Source organism: Rhineura floridana, chromosome 4 (assembly GCF_030035675.1).
Source record: "Rhineura floridana isolate rRhiFlo1 chromosome 4, rRhiFlo1.hap2, whole genome shotgun sequence".
NCBI classification, from domain to species: domain Eukaryota; kingdom Metazoa; phylum Chordata; class Lepidosauria; order Squamata; family Rhineuridae; genus Rhineura; species Rhineura floridana.
The window spans coordinates 107,414,296-107,429,582 of record NC_084483.1 but is presented as its reverse complement, the minus strand read 5'-3'; the positions used below and the strand labels follow the sequence as shown (position 1 = coordinate 107,429,582).

Genomic DNA, 15,287 nt, shown 5'->3' with positions numbered 1-15,287 from the left:
CTTGTTCTTAACCACAGTTACTTGGAAGTAAATATCCCTGATTTCAAAAGAAGACTTCCACATAAGTGTGTGCTGGATTGTGAGGTGAACTTTTCATGGGGCTTACTTCTGGAATTGGGCTGCTAACCGAAGAAAAGTTATTGGCTCCATACAGAGCTTGGAAAAGTTACTTTTTTGAACTACAACTCCCCCAGCCAGCATGGCCACTGGATTGGGCTGTTGGGAGTTGTAGTTCAAAAAAGTAACTTTTCCAGGCTCTGCTCAAAACCTATTTATCATGCACTGCTAAAGATTAACAAGAATGCAGCAGTACAGTACAGTACTTCAGCAAATGCACGCTACAGTACTTGCTAGGAAAGGGTTAAAGGCCTGGGAGTGTACTCGGAATCAAGGTTTGTTTACCAGCCAGTTTCTTTCTGGCTCAACAGGTTACTGCTGCCACTGCTGTTCTTAGCACTTGCCTGGAATCTAGGTGGGGCTCCCTCCTCCCTAAGAGCTGATTAAAAAGCACAAAGCTTACTCATTGACATCACAGGCACACAGACACAAGCCTAGTCTGAGGAAGACTCCTCTCAGGACTTGTTCACCCATCTTCTGCTGAAAGTTGCCTGCCCAAAATGGTTACGTGCAGCTTGGCCTGCTGGAGGTGTAGATGGCTCCTGCCCCTTCTCCTGGGTTTAGCTATTATCCTTGGCATAATTGCGTTGGCTGGCAGGGGATGGTTGGAGTCTGCCGAGGAGCCTTATGTACGTCAAGCATCTCTCTGGTGGGATTGCATAAAAGCAAATGAGAATGACAACAGCTGGGGATGCAATTCCCTTATGAATTACAGTGAGTATTTGCAAGTGTATAGGGGTGCATTAGTGGCTTCTAGGCCCAAATTCTAAATTTAAAAATTGTTTTAAATTAGCCCAAGTTGTTATCTCGCATAATAATGTATTGAAATAATGGGGGGGGGATCCAGGTTAAGCATTCTGACCGTTTAAAATGGGTTAATTGGTGTTGCAGTGTTTCTGAGAGGATGTATCTTAAGAGGCCGTATGTTGTACAAAGGTCACCTTTGTGAATGCTGCTTACTGTTTAGAATTAAGGAAGAAGAGAAGTATAGATTATCTGCATCTAGGCCTCGAATTGTGGGAAGCATTGACATTTGTGAGTGTTGTTAAATGAAAGACTTAACAGTTGCTACTAGCAAAAACTATCCAATCCAGGAAAATAACATTTTTGATCTGGTGAGCCTAGAACAAGCAAATCTGACTGGGCTGGCATTAAAGGCAACAGGGGCTGCAGAGAAAGAAACAAGCAGGAGAGGCATGAATAAGAATTAAATAGCTAGGCCTTTGTTTTCAGATTGCTCAATTAAGCATTTTGATGGGTAATGAGAACTAGACTGCAACAATAATAGAAGAGGGCATTATTTACTTCTAGTTCCATTTATGATCATTCTCTTTGCTTCAAAGGCCCTGGCTGAGGCCACTCCCTTTACCCAATTAAACTTTTTTAATTATTATTTTGAGAAGGCTTGGCTACCAGCATTATTGTGTGCTTGTTTTAATTGCACAAAATGCCCATTTTGTGACTGAACTTTGTATGGCACACTTCTGAGTAGTCTGGTGACTTGGCCTGTCAAAATAATTTTGTAACCTGACTTTCAAATATGTTTCTTCCTGCCCAGAAATCAAACTTTCTTATTAAGCAATATATTAATCCTTCAAAAAACTTAAAGTAGTATTCAAGCAAGACAAGCTGTGTTCTTTCAGCATAATAGGTACAAATAGGAGGTAAACTTTAGCCTTGGGTGTAATGCAGTACATACTAGTTAGCTGTAATCCTAGGCCTCAATTCAGTAACGTTATATGTGGCTGAAACTTTTTTTCTTCAAGTGCCAGACTCTGCAGAGCAATTTCTCATTTTTAAAAATGGGGCCATAGAGGAACATATGCTTTGCTAATGTGCTGTTGCATCTAGAGATAAACAAAAGAAGAAAAATAATATAAAGATTTAAAAAGCCTTAATATTGATTGTGGCAGTCTTTGTGTGAAATGCTATTTTGGGGGCTGTATGGTGCCTGGGATCTATCTAATAAAACAGAGAGAGCACTTGGATTTTAGGAACAGAGAATACTTCTTACTTAGCATGTCATTTAAAATAGAACTTTTGTCTAGTTTTAGATTGATAATTAAAGTTTTTTTAAACCCTTAAAGTCAAATTGGAGATGAAATATGTATCTTGATATATAAATGTGATATTTTTGGCACTGAAATCTCATACTATCAACTTGTAAAAATAAGATGTAAAAGGTTTTTGCTTTTATTTCTTAAGATGTATGGGAATCTTAAACTTCTAATTAATATTTATTAATGTTTAAAGATTGTTAAGAAGAGCAATTGGAAACAGGTTTTAAGACAAAACTTTTTCACAAACTATATAAACTTTTTAAGAGCCTTGTCACTTACATCCTAGTTCACCAAAGAGGATCTTTACACGCTTTTCCTTCTACCTACTGAAAATAAATTAATTGTTTTTGAAGGTTTTGCAAACTCGGGGGGGGGGAATCACATTTTAAAAATACAGAAAATAAAGACTGGAGTTACCTTGTTTTGGGGTAGGCATACTACTGCCCACAGTCACAGCTAGACTAAAATTCTAGATTTCTGAATTCTTTTCCATGGGACAGCAATCACATCTCTACCAGGGAAGAAATATATACATATATATAAATGAGCAAAAACTTCATTTGTTGGTTAAGAACACTGAAAGGCCAGAGCATGCTAATTTATCACAAAATGAATGGGCAGAATATTGCCTTCACATTTTGCATCATATTTTGTGTTCTAGAAAGACTAGAGACTTTTAAAAAATGAAATCTGTGATTATGGGTCATCTGACAGTGGCAATAGCCCTGCCCTGACCTAAACATGTTCAGATGAAGGTCAGAATTGGCCTTAAGCATGTACAAACTGTACACGTGTTGGTTCTTTGTACACAATTGACTATTAAACATAGGCAACAGTACTTGCTTGTATATAAGACTAGAGCAGCGTTAGTAAACAAAAACTGAGATAAGATTCCTCATATTGTATTGTTGCTAAGTTGAAAACGACCACAGCTCCATTTTCTCTCTATAGTCTGCCATAGCCAATATGCTTAAGCAGACTACTGTGTTTTTAATTGCAGCAGCTTTGTATTTGTATGAGAACCACTTTTATTTTAATGTGTAATTTGTACCTAATCGTATCTCGAGGCAGTTTTTCACTCATGTTAAAGAACTTTGTTGGGTTAGAACCTTCTATAGGGAACTAACATTTTAAACATTAAAGAGATTTCCCACTTTTGTAGATGATACTGAATAATGATAATGAATAAATACCATCTTAAGTTGCTTTTTAAAAATGAGTAACTTTTAGAATATTTCATAAACATGTTAGAGACAACTGTGGAGAAGTCCAGCTGCTGTCATGCCACAGCCAGCATAGACTTTCCCATTTCTTCTGCCATCACTTCTCAATTTACCTTGGACCCCTCCAGACTGGTGTTTTATTGCAGGTGTATTCTGCAACATGTTCTTGATGTAATACTAGTATATTAGTAGGGTGTTTATTCTGATTTAGTTTGTTCTGCGTTGCTTCCTCAATGTTACCACATACTGTACTGCTGTCCGGAGGAGCTATAGTGCATTTGTGGTATAAAAAGTTACAGGATTTCAGCAGTGACTGCAAACAAAGCAGTGTGACTGCCCAAAAACCTCAGATGCAAATAGTATTGAAAGTAGGATCGTGTGACCACCCTTAAACCATCATGAGCACACATCATCATGAATGCACCTGGAGGGGCTACCTGTCTCTTGGTAGGCAAACTGTAAGACCCTTATGCTACAGGACATGTGCTTCAACCAGCTGGAACTCCATGTTACTGCAAGGCAATCTTCAGTTCCATGACTCCTTTTGTTGCCCTAAGTCTGTGTATGTAGCATAAACCAGCATCCAGGCTTGTGCTGAGATTTCTGTTTTGGGCTGTCGAAAGGACTCTGTCGGACTCTGTCAACCTTAGGTTCCAAGTTAAGAAGCTTTATTAAGATCCAGGATAGAGATGTAAGGGGGGGGAGACATAAGACAGTTGGCATAAAAAAAATAGTGTTTACTTCCTAAACTAGACAGCCTCACAACAGAATCTTAAATTTACTTGCAAGGATCACCCATCATGTTTGGAAGCTAACAATTTTTTATAGGACATACTATGTTGCATTGGCATCTTTTGGCAGCTCAGGGTTGTAAACGGTCAGAACTGGCAGGTATTTCAAATCTACTCTAGACAGACAGAAGTATCGGCTGGGAGAGATTTCTGTTGTATGCATGAAGGATGCTTAAAGCATAACAGATAGTTGCTATGAAATGAGGAAGATAGGATTTTGTGCCAGCCAGGTGTAATGGATTTTTAGAGACAGGTTTCTATTCTCAGACTGTTCTGCACAGCATATGTAATATGTTGAGACTGGGGTCATATGTTAATTTTTAAAGACTTTGCTTTTCAAAGAAGGATGACTTGCTTGAAATTTGTTTGGAACTGGTGTGAGTTAAATCTCTGGAGCATAGTTTGCTGCTTGCAACCTAATTGCGCTAGCTAAGATTGACTTATCAAAAATAAACCAGTTAGTCTGTAACATTGCCACAGAACTTCCCATACTTGCCATCATGCTTTGTTTGTAAAAATGTAGTAATGGATGCTGTGCGAAACAGAGGATTAGTCACTGCACAAAATGATAGTGGTGTAAATGCTAATGCTGTGCTAACGCTCCTACCCCACCCTTCTCAATGGTAAAGAAGCGTAACTGCAAGAAAGAATACTTGTTAATACATACCATCATTGGCTGCTGCTTCTTAATCGAGTTTGTACTTGTGTTAGGTATGAATGTTGCAGAGGGTGGGGAAAAGAGCCACTCCCTCCATATGGGGGGGGGGAGGGAACCCTCTGCTTGGAAAAACTTCTTAATTCCTATTGGTGTGAGAACTAAATTAGACACAACTTGGGAGTCATGTGTATTTCTCCAGTTTTCCTTCTTTGTAATGAAGAAAAAAAACAAAAATGACCCCGGGAAACTACTTGTATGGAGTACAGAAATGGGGATTGGGAGTGAGGAGAGAAGCTCTGAGATGAGAGAAGCTCATCTACATGGTGGTTTAGTGTGTGTTTGGTGCTACTCGCATCCCTATTCATTTGCATGGTTCACATGACATTACTGGCAACAGAAGCTATCATGCAGTTTCCGCCCGTAAATTCATCCTAACCCAGTCCTCTGATAATACGAAAAGGGCAGGAAAAAAAACTTCACTCCATATCTCTAGCGCTTGCAGATGCTGCGCTCTGATGGTTTTAGGTGGGTGTGTCAATCGTTCCTCTCTCCATGTCCGTTCCCTCCTCCTCCCTTCTTTGATTTCATTTCCTGTGGGCTGACAAACAACTGTTCTCCCCCATTTTGCAAGCTTTCTTCATGTTGCTGCAAATGGTGCCTTATTTTCTTTTCTTCCTAACTTGTGTGCAAAAGCACAACAGTGCTCAAAGAAAGATTTATATTTCAGCTGTATTATACCAGTGAAAATACAAATAATTGCACTTCCAGGTTTTTTTTAAATGAAAGTGGTAGAACAAACTGAGCATGCCAGGTAACCAGAGGGAGTGGAAATGTTAAATTAGAGGGTGTGGTCATTAGGAAACTCTGTGATTGATCCTTCTCAGTGTGAATAGAAAACACAGTGTTTGCAACTGGCATTGAACCCTTACCGTGGACAATGCAAATAGAAATAGGAGGTAAAAACAGTGTCTTTAGTACAAAGTAATGCTCCCATGTGGATAAGCCCTTGCATTGTTTTCCATCTGGCTGTACTCCCTCAAAAGTTTCTCCTCTAAATAGAAAAATGTGGTTATCTTTTCCCTTGCAGCTGAGTAGGGAGATTTGAGGGGAAAACAGAGTTGGGAAAGTGTTAACTCTTCCTCAACCCATTCTTCTACTCAAGTTCAGCCTCTAGAGATTGCTTTCAAGGTTTTTTTAAAGACACACAGGACTGGGTGTTGGGATTAGTTTGGGAGTGAGAAGCATTCAGATTAGATATTGAACACAGCCATTTTGAAATAGAACAGGGACAAAGAGTATGTCTGAAGAACTACTTTGTCTATATTACAATCAGACATACTGTTTTATATTAGGAAACCTCCATTTTGTATCTACTTACTAATTATTACATTTCTATCACACCTTTCCTCCAAGGAGCTTCAGGTGGTGTATATGGTTTTCTCCTTCCCATTTTATCCTCACAACAACCCTATGAGATAGGTTAGGCTGAGAGACAGCCCAAGTGAGCTTCATGGCTGAGGGGGGATTTGAACCCTGGCCTCCCAGGTCATAGTCCAACATCTTAACCGTTACACCACACTGGCTGTCTAGAATCTAGTAAGAAAAACAATACTGAATTGTAGATAGGCTCATGTTTGCTTTTTGACGTCTGACATAGCTTGCAAACTTTTAAATGTTCTCAAGTTCAGGTTTAGTTCACACCTTAATGGGCAGAAATTACCCCCTTTTTTCACCAGTCTAAATCATAGTTAAACATCATGTCTGCAATGATATTATGGGCTATGAGGCTGAGATAGATGATTTCTATGAGTCCCCTTCCAGCCTCTGATTTGGAACCTTGCACCTGGAGGTGGGCTCTGCAGCTGAGAAACTTTGTCCACTGGTCAAATGAGTCTCCTTTGTTAATCTAATATAATGGCCAGGTGGGCTAATGGGTCTGTTAAGTGCCCGTTAACTGGCGAATGGGCTAGGGAGATCCTATTTTTATTGAAACTCTTCAGGAGAGCCCCCCGAGGGCTAAAGAGAGGCTTTTGTTTTTAGCTAGTCTGAGGAAAGGCTGGGAATGGAAGACACGGGGAGAGGCTCACTCCCTGCACATGGCTTCAGGATGCCCCCTATAAGCCGGATGGAAAAGCAAGTTCTGTTGGACTGCTGATACTCTGAACCCCTCCATCTTATGCTCAGGCTGTGAATGTGTGTAAATAAACCATATTTCATAAAGACACGAGACTCTGCTAACCTTTCTAAGGAAACCAAACCCTGGGGAAGCGCAGGGAACCCTGCAGATATCTCACTGCTCGGATATTGGGATAGCACGCAACAGTATTAACCACAGCACTGTTAATACTTGCCAGTGGCCCCTCTTAACCAATTTGAAGATGGTTAGCAAACCCTGATTAGGAAGGAGTAGCGTTTGTTTTAACAAGGGATGGAAAGACCTCTCAATTTCAGTTCTCTCAGTTTCTCACTTTTCCAGTCTTAAATTTAGTTCTCTGCATTTAAAAAATGAAAATTCTCCAGCATTGTAATGCTAATTTCTCCACTTTTGTAAGCAGTGTTTTGATTAATGTACACATTTTTGCAAGCAATTTCTTGTCATGTAATGCATCTTTGTTTGTTATTTTCCTTCATGTATTCATTTTTCTGCACACTTTCTCTTAACATATGCATTTCCTCTTAACATATGCACATGGGCTCCTGCTGGAAGGAACGGTGGGATATAAATCAAATAATAAATAAATACATTTTTGTAACCATTGTTTGGTTGGAAAATTGCATTGCCAAATTCAAGTATGTGTGAATTTTGAAGCATTGCTGTGTTTCATTTCTCATATTGTTTCAGAAGGTGTGAATTTGATAGATTCGGATTGAAATGCAAACTGAACTAATTTCTCACCCATCCCTAGCTTTAACCATGGTTAACATTAGTCTGTTCAGGCATTCTATTCTTATGTAATTTACCACACAAGGGGGAGCAAGGCAGGGCTGAATAGCCCCACCCCACATCACATGTGTGATTTGTTGCTTCTGCTGGACACATATGCCGGCAGATTATCTTCACATGTCCAGCTGGATACATGAAAGCTTCCATGCCTTCCATATGACCACAAGTGTATGTGTAGATAAGGGGTTAATTGGTGCATGTTATGTGGGGTGGGGCTGTTGGGCACAGCTCCTTTCCTGTCTCAAGTGTTGCGTTTACACTGGAGTGTGACACTTGAATGAGGCTATTCACCCTGAGGAAAGACAAGGAAAACTTGTGCAGAAGGAGGATGCAACCCTATAAAAATAAATTACTGAGCCATGTAGAGACACAGAACCATTTTAGCTTGCATGGCTTGCATGCTGGAATAATAATTTTTATTATTACTGTTGCACCATCAATGTAACAATTATGATCAGCATCAAAGTTTAACAAGTCTAACTACTTGGGTGTATTTGTACTAGCTTTTCCAAACTCTCTGAGACCACAAACATAGCATTTCTAATCATTAGAGGTACAGTGAAGCTTTATAATTAAGAGTTTCCTGAATTATTACGTGTGAAGTGTCTTTATAATCATAAACTGTTCTAATCAGTGGTTCATCAAAGGGTTATATAGCTTGACCTAGCCTTGTCCATTTGTTTATCAAATAATTGCCTGTTGCTAATCCTTGTGGCTGTAAAATATTTGATTCTTAGCAGGAAGAAACCGGGTTTATTTAAAGACGCTTCAAGCCAATGACCATGGTTAAGGCAGGAACTGGAAGAGAACTGCGGGATCAATCTTTCCAGCTCTTTTCTTTCTGCCGTTAGTTTCTCTCTCTTTACCTTCCAAATTTAACTATGGTTCAGGCCAGTTACAACATCCCCACTGTTAAGTATGTGTAATGCTAAACAGGATTTTGAAAGATATTTCAACCCTGGTTGAAATTCTGGTCAGTATTGAACCTGGTTAGCATTAGCCACCATGAGACTAGGAGCACTTTGTAAGGCCTTCTCAGAAGATCCTGGTTATTGTAAAATAGCTGCTCTTTTTTCTAGATAGAACAGCTATGTTGTTGGTGAGACTTCCCCCCCCCCCACTTGCAGTGGCCATTGCAGCTTGGAATTGCAGTGTGTGTTGTGGATCCACAACATTGTGAAAACCTCTTTGCTACTACTTAACTAACATAATCCTCCCCTTATGGCAGTGTCATTTAAAAAACGTTTCACATTTGTTTCTGACCGCTGTAGAAGCCCAGTGTTTTTGCTGTAACACTCTATTACACTATTGTATAGTTTTTAAAGAAGCTGTATAAACAAAAATGCACAACACAAGCTAAGATACACTTTCTTATGCCATTCAATAGTTTTAAGCTTATTCTGGCATTAAGAGGTATATAAACAACAACAGCAATAATAAATACGTAATGCTAAGCCATGATTTAGCAATATGAGAATGAGCGGCAGTGAGGCTTGACCTCATACCCCCTCCTCCTTCAGTATAGCTATGAGGAGTGATTTAGAAGCTTCCATTCCATTTTAGGCTAACTGCAGCTTGTTGTGACATCTGCACCTGGGTGACCTGCCGTTAGTTTTCATTACAGTTAGTGGAAACAAGCCAACTTCAAACCATGTTTATGAAGCTGGCTTGTCTTAATTGACTACAGGTAATGTTAACCACCCTATAGGGTTCAGGCATAATGCTAAACTGGTAAATCTAAAATGGATCTCTTCCTCATGACTATGCCAGGCTCACTGTGGCTCACCCTTATACCATAGTATAGCATTATGAATGAGCTGAGTCATTGTATGACTTTTCTTGCCCTCTCTATTTTTATATGTAAGGTGTATGTGACTTCATTACTGGGTTTCACATCTACTATATTTCAAAGCAACTCCCTTGCTTCTGCCTCATCCCAGCAAGGCATCTCAACAACAACAAAAGGGTCTGGACTCTGGAGTGTAATCCTTGAAAAAAGTAATGACATTCTTATTCCACTAGGTTGTTTATACACTGGCATTGCCATCCTTTGTTCACTCACTTTTTACAGACAATCCAGACAAAATGCTGCATTTCAGATTTTCTTGTTTGTGTTTTTTCAGAGCTGATTTGTGGAGATATTTTATTTAAAACACAATTGCAGCACTAGTCAGTCTATTCTCCCTGTGCCTTCTAAATTAAAAGCTGTCCCCCAATATATAAAAATGTAAAGAGCAAAATTATGAGATGGAACTGGTAATTAAAGTCCCCCCCCGGGTGGAATACAAACTGACAAAGGGCAATTAATAGACTAGTCATCAATAATCCTGAAATTGCATTCAACAAGAAGCAATAAAAGGGTAGAATCTGGAAGCAGAAAACTTTCGGTTTATGTTGGGAGGTGTACGAACATAAGAAAAGCCTGCTGGATCAGGCGAATAGCCCGTCAAGTTCAGCATGCTGTTCTCACAATGGCCAACTAGTTGCCCATGAGAAGCCCGCAACCCGGACCTGAGTGCAGGAGCACTCTTCCCTCCTGCGGTTTTCAGCAACTGGTATTCAGAATCATATTGCCTCTGTCTATGGAGGAAGTCAGGCAGAGCATAGCCATCATGGCTATTAGCCATTGATAGCTTTAACCTCCATGAATTTGTCTAATTCTCTTTTAAAGCCATCCAAGTTGGTGGCCATCACTGCCTCTTGTGGGAGCAAATTCTGTAGTTTAACTATGTGCTGTGTGAAGTAGTTTCTTTTTTCTATCCTGAATCTTCCAACACTGAGCTTCATTGGATGTCCATGAATTCTAGTGTTATGACAGTGGGAGAAAAATATTTCTCTATCTATTTTCTCCATGCCATGCATAATTTTATACACTTCCATCATGACACCTCTTACTCGCCTTTTCTCTAAACTAAAAAGGCCCAGATGCTGCAACCTTTCCTCATAGGGGAGTCGCTCCATCCCCTTGATCATTTTGGTTACCTTTTCTGAACCTTTTCCAGCTCTACAATATCCTTTTTGAGATGAGGCGACCTGAACTGTACACAGTAGTCCAAATCCAACTGCACCATATATTTGTTTAATGGCATTATGATAGTTTTATTGTCAGTACCTTTCCTAATGGAAAGCATGGCATTTACCTTTCTCACAGACTCCACACACTGTGTCAACATCTTCATCGAGCTAGCCACTGGAACCCCAAGGTCTCATTCCTGGTCAGTCACTGCCAGTTCAGATCCCATGAGAGTATATGTGAAATTAAGATGCCGTGTCTGAATTTATATACTGTCCCCCTGCACTCACAATGCCTAGTTTTAGGTCTACCCCATTTAAATTGTCATGTCTTTCAGCATCCCACCTAGCAACCTTAATTTTGCTTCCAGGACCTCACAACTGCATTCCTCCGTGCCATTGTGCATCATGACCATTGACTCCTCCCCAGCACTATCTATCAAGCTATCTAGATGACAGGCAACTTCCGCAACCTTTGCACCAGGCAGGCAAATTACCCTGCAGTCTGCACAGCCATCACACACCCTACTATCTATGGTCTGAATGGTTTAATTACCCACTACTAGGATCCTTCCACCCACCCCTCCAAGAAGTATTCTTGGCACGAGAGGATACCTGCTTGTTCCCCAAGGAATGGATCTCTTCTAAGCGATCATTTCCCTGTACTGCAGATACACACTCTCCTTCCCCAGGGCCCTCATTCTAGGAGTGGACACAGCTATAATGTCCCTGAAGGCCTCACAAACCTCTCTGCTGCTTTGGTACATTGGGACAGAACTTAATTTTATCAGTACTTCCAAGTAAGTAGGTATAGAACTGTAGTCTTCAATGCATATGAAGCCATGTATTAATGCTTGGTGCTCTAATTTTAACAAACTATGCAAGAAATTTGGGATTGTAAAGGTCTGGACACATTTCTTGACATGTGTATTTCCATCCCAAATTAAAATTGAGTAGCTTCAAATCTGGGACTGCGTTTCAGTTTAATTATGGTTTATTGGCTATCCCATTACATCGGAATGTATACACCCCTTGTCTTATTACCTGTTGCTAAAATGATAGGTCATGCTACTTCCATTGGCCTCCAGTGCCATCATGTGAATCCAATGTCCCATATTTTTAGGTTCTAAGGAGCTGGTAGTATAGAAGGGAAGTTAGTTCATTCAACTTGGCCAATGTGAGACCTCTCCATCTTTCTACACAGTAAACACTCTCTGTTCCCATCTTCAGAATACACAACTGCTATTTCAATTCAGAACGAAGCATCTGGTTGCTATGAATATATGGCTGTGCTACAAACAACACCAGTCTTAATAGCCAGATATTTGGGGGGGGAATATTCTAGTAGAACCATTGTAAGTCTGTAAAACAGCAAAAAGTGAAATACAGGAAATCAAGCACATTTTTAAAAACTAGTTACTTAAATTTTAATAAGTTAAATGTGAATGGCGTTTTAGTAAGTGATTTTGCACTCATTGGCTAAAACCATCTAAACCCAGATAGGTCTGGTCTGCATTTTTCTTTATCCATGGGATTGTACCTATTCTAGTGACATCTAGAAATCCAGGGAAGAAGCCTGAAATATGTAGTCCAGGGCAGGACCCATCATACCACCATCTGGGACTACAACCCTGAATTAGGAATGTTGCCCAATTCTTTTTTCTTTTCTTTTTAGTTCACTTGAAGACACTGTCCCAGATCCAGGTCTAGCCATTATAAGAACTATTTGACTTAGTCAGGGCATGTGCATTATTAGACACAGTAATGTACATACCATACGTTTAAAGCACATGACTCCCCCAAAGAAGCCTGGAAATTGTAGTTAAGAGTGCTGGAAATTGTAGTTCTGTGAGGGGTAAACAATATGTAGTGTGTGTACATTGGCCTAAATAGTTGAGTGGGGTTCAGTGAAGCAACATAATGTATAATAATGATATCATATTGATGGAGGATAAGCTACCAGCCTACCAGTTATGATGGATACAAGAAGGCCTTTGGACTACATATAGGCCTTTGGTCTGATACAACAGGACTCATGTCCTTAATGCTCTAAAAATAATGTTATGCAATTCTATTCAGAGTCGGAGCTGCATTCAAATTTTGCAAAACGGTTTAAATTGGCTTTAAATGTGCTCAGGGCAGGAACTTAGTAAAGAGGGGGGGAAAGACTAGAAGATGTGATATACGCCAATGCATTAATTTTCTCTTTTCCTCCCCACCCCTCTTTATTTTCCTTCTTAGGTTGGGGAAGAGCTGCTGCTGCTACATATCTTGTTGGCTTTGTCATCCTCTGTATCTGTTTCTGCCTAGCAATCATAGCATTTTCCATTGATATTCTACGGTTTAACTTTGTTCGAGGCATTGGTGGCTTGCTGTTCGTCGTTGGTAAGACTGCAACTTAAGAGACTGATTTTTAAACATATTATTTATTATTTATTTATTTGCTTATCACTGAATATGATGTGACTCCTTAAATGTTTCCTTTTCCAAAATCTTGGTCTTAGAGATTGTTTCATTTAAAAAACTAATGGTTACCACTACTCTTATGTTATTCCTGAACTGATTAAGAACATAATAATTAGAGATGCATATTTGAGATTTTCACACACTTTTTTTGAGGCACCATACTTTCACCAGCCTTTAGTTTAAATTTCACTTACAACACCTATTAGTTTCAGATCCTGACCTATAGAGCTCCTTTTTTGAGGACCATTTTCCATGTTAGGAAAATGTTGGTCAAATCCATCTTGGCTGACCACTGGTAAAGATTGTGTGAACAGCTGCTACACAGGTACATGATTTTATTGCAGCCGCCCTCTGTGGTGCTGCTGCAATTGCAGAAGCAGCCGCAGAAATAATTTTATAACACACAGTGTCTAGGACTAGTTATAGAAAAAGTGTCTGCAAAACATAGTGGATGCTCAACTAGATGCTTTGGATGCAGCATTTAACTGTGGTTAATTAAAATTGGAAGTGAAAGTTGCAGATCTTTGGCATGGAGGAGCAGGGGGAGGGTGAATACATAAGCCCAAGGCTCATGCTTGAAATAATGATAAATCATTGTTTATTGTTACATCTGAACTGGGTCATTCTGTATTTTAGCAGTCAAACATCCTTGTTATTTGGAACTAAATTATCTTGATTTTCAGTGGCACGTACTTCTGTATATGTGTTAGGATACTAGTGTTGAGGTGAGTCAACACGCACATATTCACAAGAAGACTTGCATGTCAGGCTAAAGCCTCTGCTAACGCTGTCACATTATGTGACATTACCTCAGATGCAGTACCCTCCAGTGGAGGCACCTCACATTTACAGCAAGGCTTCATATTTCATGATTTTGTATAATAGTTGCTTTACCACAGTTACTTTTTGCTTTTCATACTGTGATATATAGTACCTCTTGTGTAGAAATTAACAGTTATGTGAAGACTGCTAGGAACGTAAGGCATTACAAAAGAAACTTTGCTAAGCCCCTTGGAATCCTCATTCAGTCTTATCAATGCTGCAAATGCATACCAGCATTTATATCACTTTAACTGTGTCATAGCCTCCTACAAAGAATTCTGGGAATTGTAGCTTAATATAGTGAGGTGATGAGAATACTTGTGTTACAGATCCCTATTCTCTACCCCAGCGATTATAAGAGTTGTCTTGGAAGAGTGAATGATTATTAAACTGCTTTAAGTCTGCAGTGTGGGTAAGCTAATTGTGTCCAATCTGCAAGCCAAGTCCTATGTTGAACATCCGTTACTGCTTCAATTCAGAAAGAACTTACTGCTAATGATTCTAGAATGTCCATGTTGGGTGTGTTATAATCAGTTAGTAACTCTAGGAGTAATTCATTAATATAGTTAGCTCCAAATGACCTGTTCAGGACAAAATTTTATTAATTGAACTATTTTTTTTCCTTCTCTTTATTTCCATTCAGCTGTTTTCCAGATTTTAGGCTTGGTCATCTATCCAGTCATGTTCACAGAAGACATTCCATTGACGGGAAGTAACATGTTCAGTTGGGCCTATGGCTTTGGTTGGGCAAGCACTATTATTGTGATAGGCTGTGCATTCTTTTTCTGCTGCCTCCCCAACTGGGAAGATGAAGTCCTGGGTAACATAAAACCGTACCCCATCTACAACAGTTACAATGGTGGTGGTGGTGGTTACAGTGGTACCATTGAACGTGTTTGATATGGAGATTGCTTTCAGTAAATAAAAACAATATTGTTTCTGACTTATATTGCCATATTTTCATCTGACATAGAATTACTAGTTTTGGTCTAATAAGCCAAACATCATAGTTTATTTCTAGACATGTCCATTTTCAGATCTGACAGCTATTGTTTTTACAGGAAGACATAAGACATAATATTTTGACAGTTACTGTGGGTTTCCTTTTAATAGTCATTGCTTCTCATAAGAAAGTAAAGTGTGTGTGTGGTTTGTTTCGATATGCTGACATTTTACTGAATTAATGGATATCAA

The 15,287-nt window shown here is 39.4% G+C and overlaps 1 protein-coding gene across 1 annotated transcript; it reads left to right on the top strand.

The window, feature by feature from the left end:
* The first annotated feature begins 414 nt into the window (after positions 1–414).
* LOC133383375 (p53 apoptosis effector related to PMP-22-like) lies at positions 415–15,036 on the top strand. Its single transcript, XM_061623966.1, has 3 exons — positions 415–831; positions 13,047–13,190; positions 14,737–15,036. The coding sequence occupies exons 1-3, from the start codon at positions 618–620 to the stop codon at positions 14,991–14,993; spliced, it is 615 nt and encodes a 204-aa protein (XP_061479950.1). The 5' UTR covers positions 415–617; the 3' UTR covers positions 14,994–15,036.
* Positions 15,037–15,287: the final 251 nt, after the last annotated feature.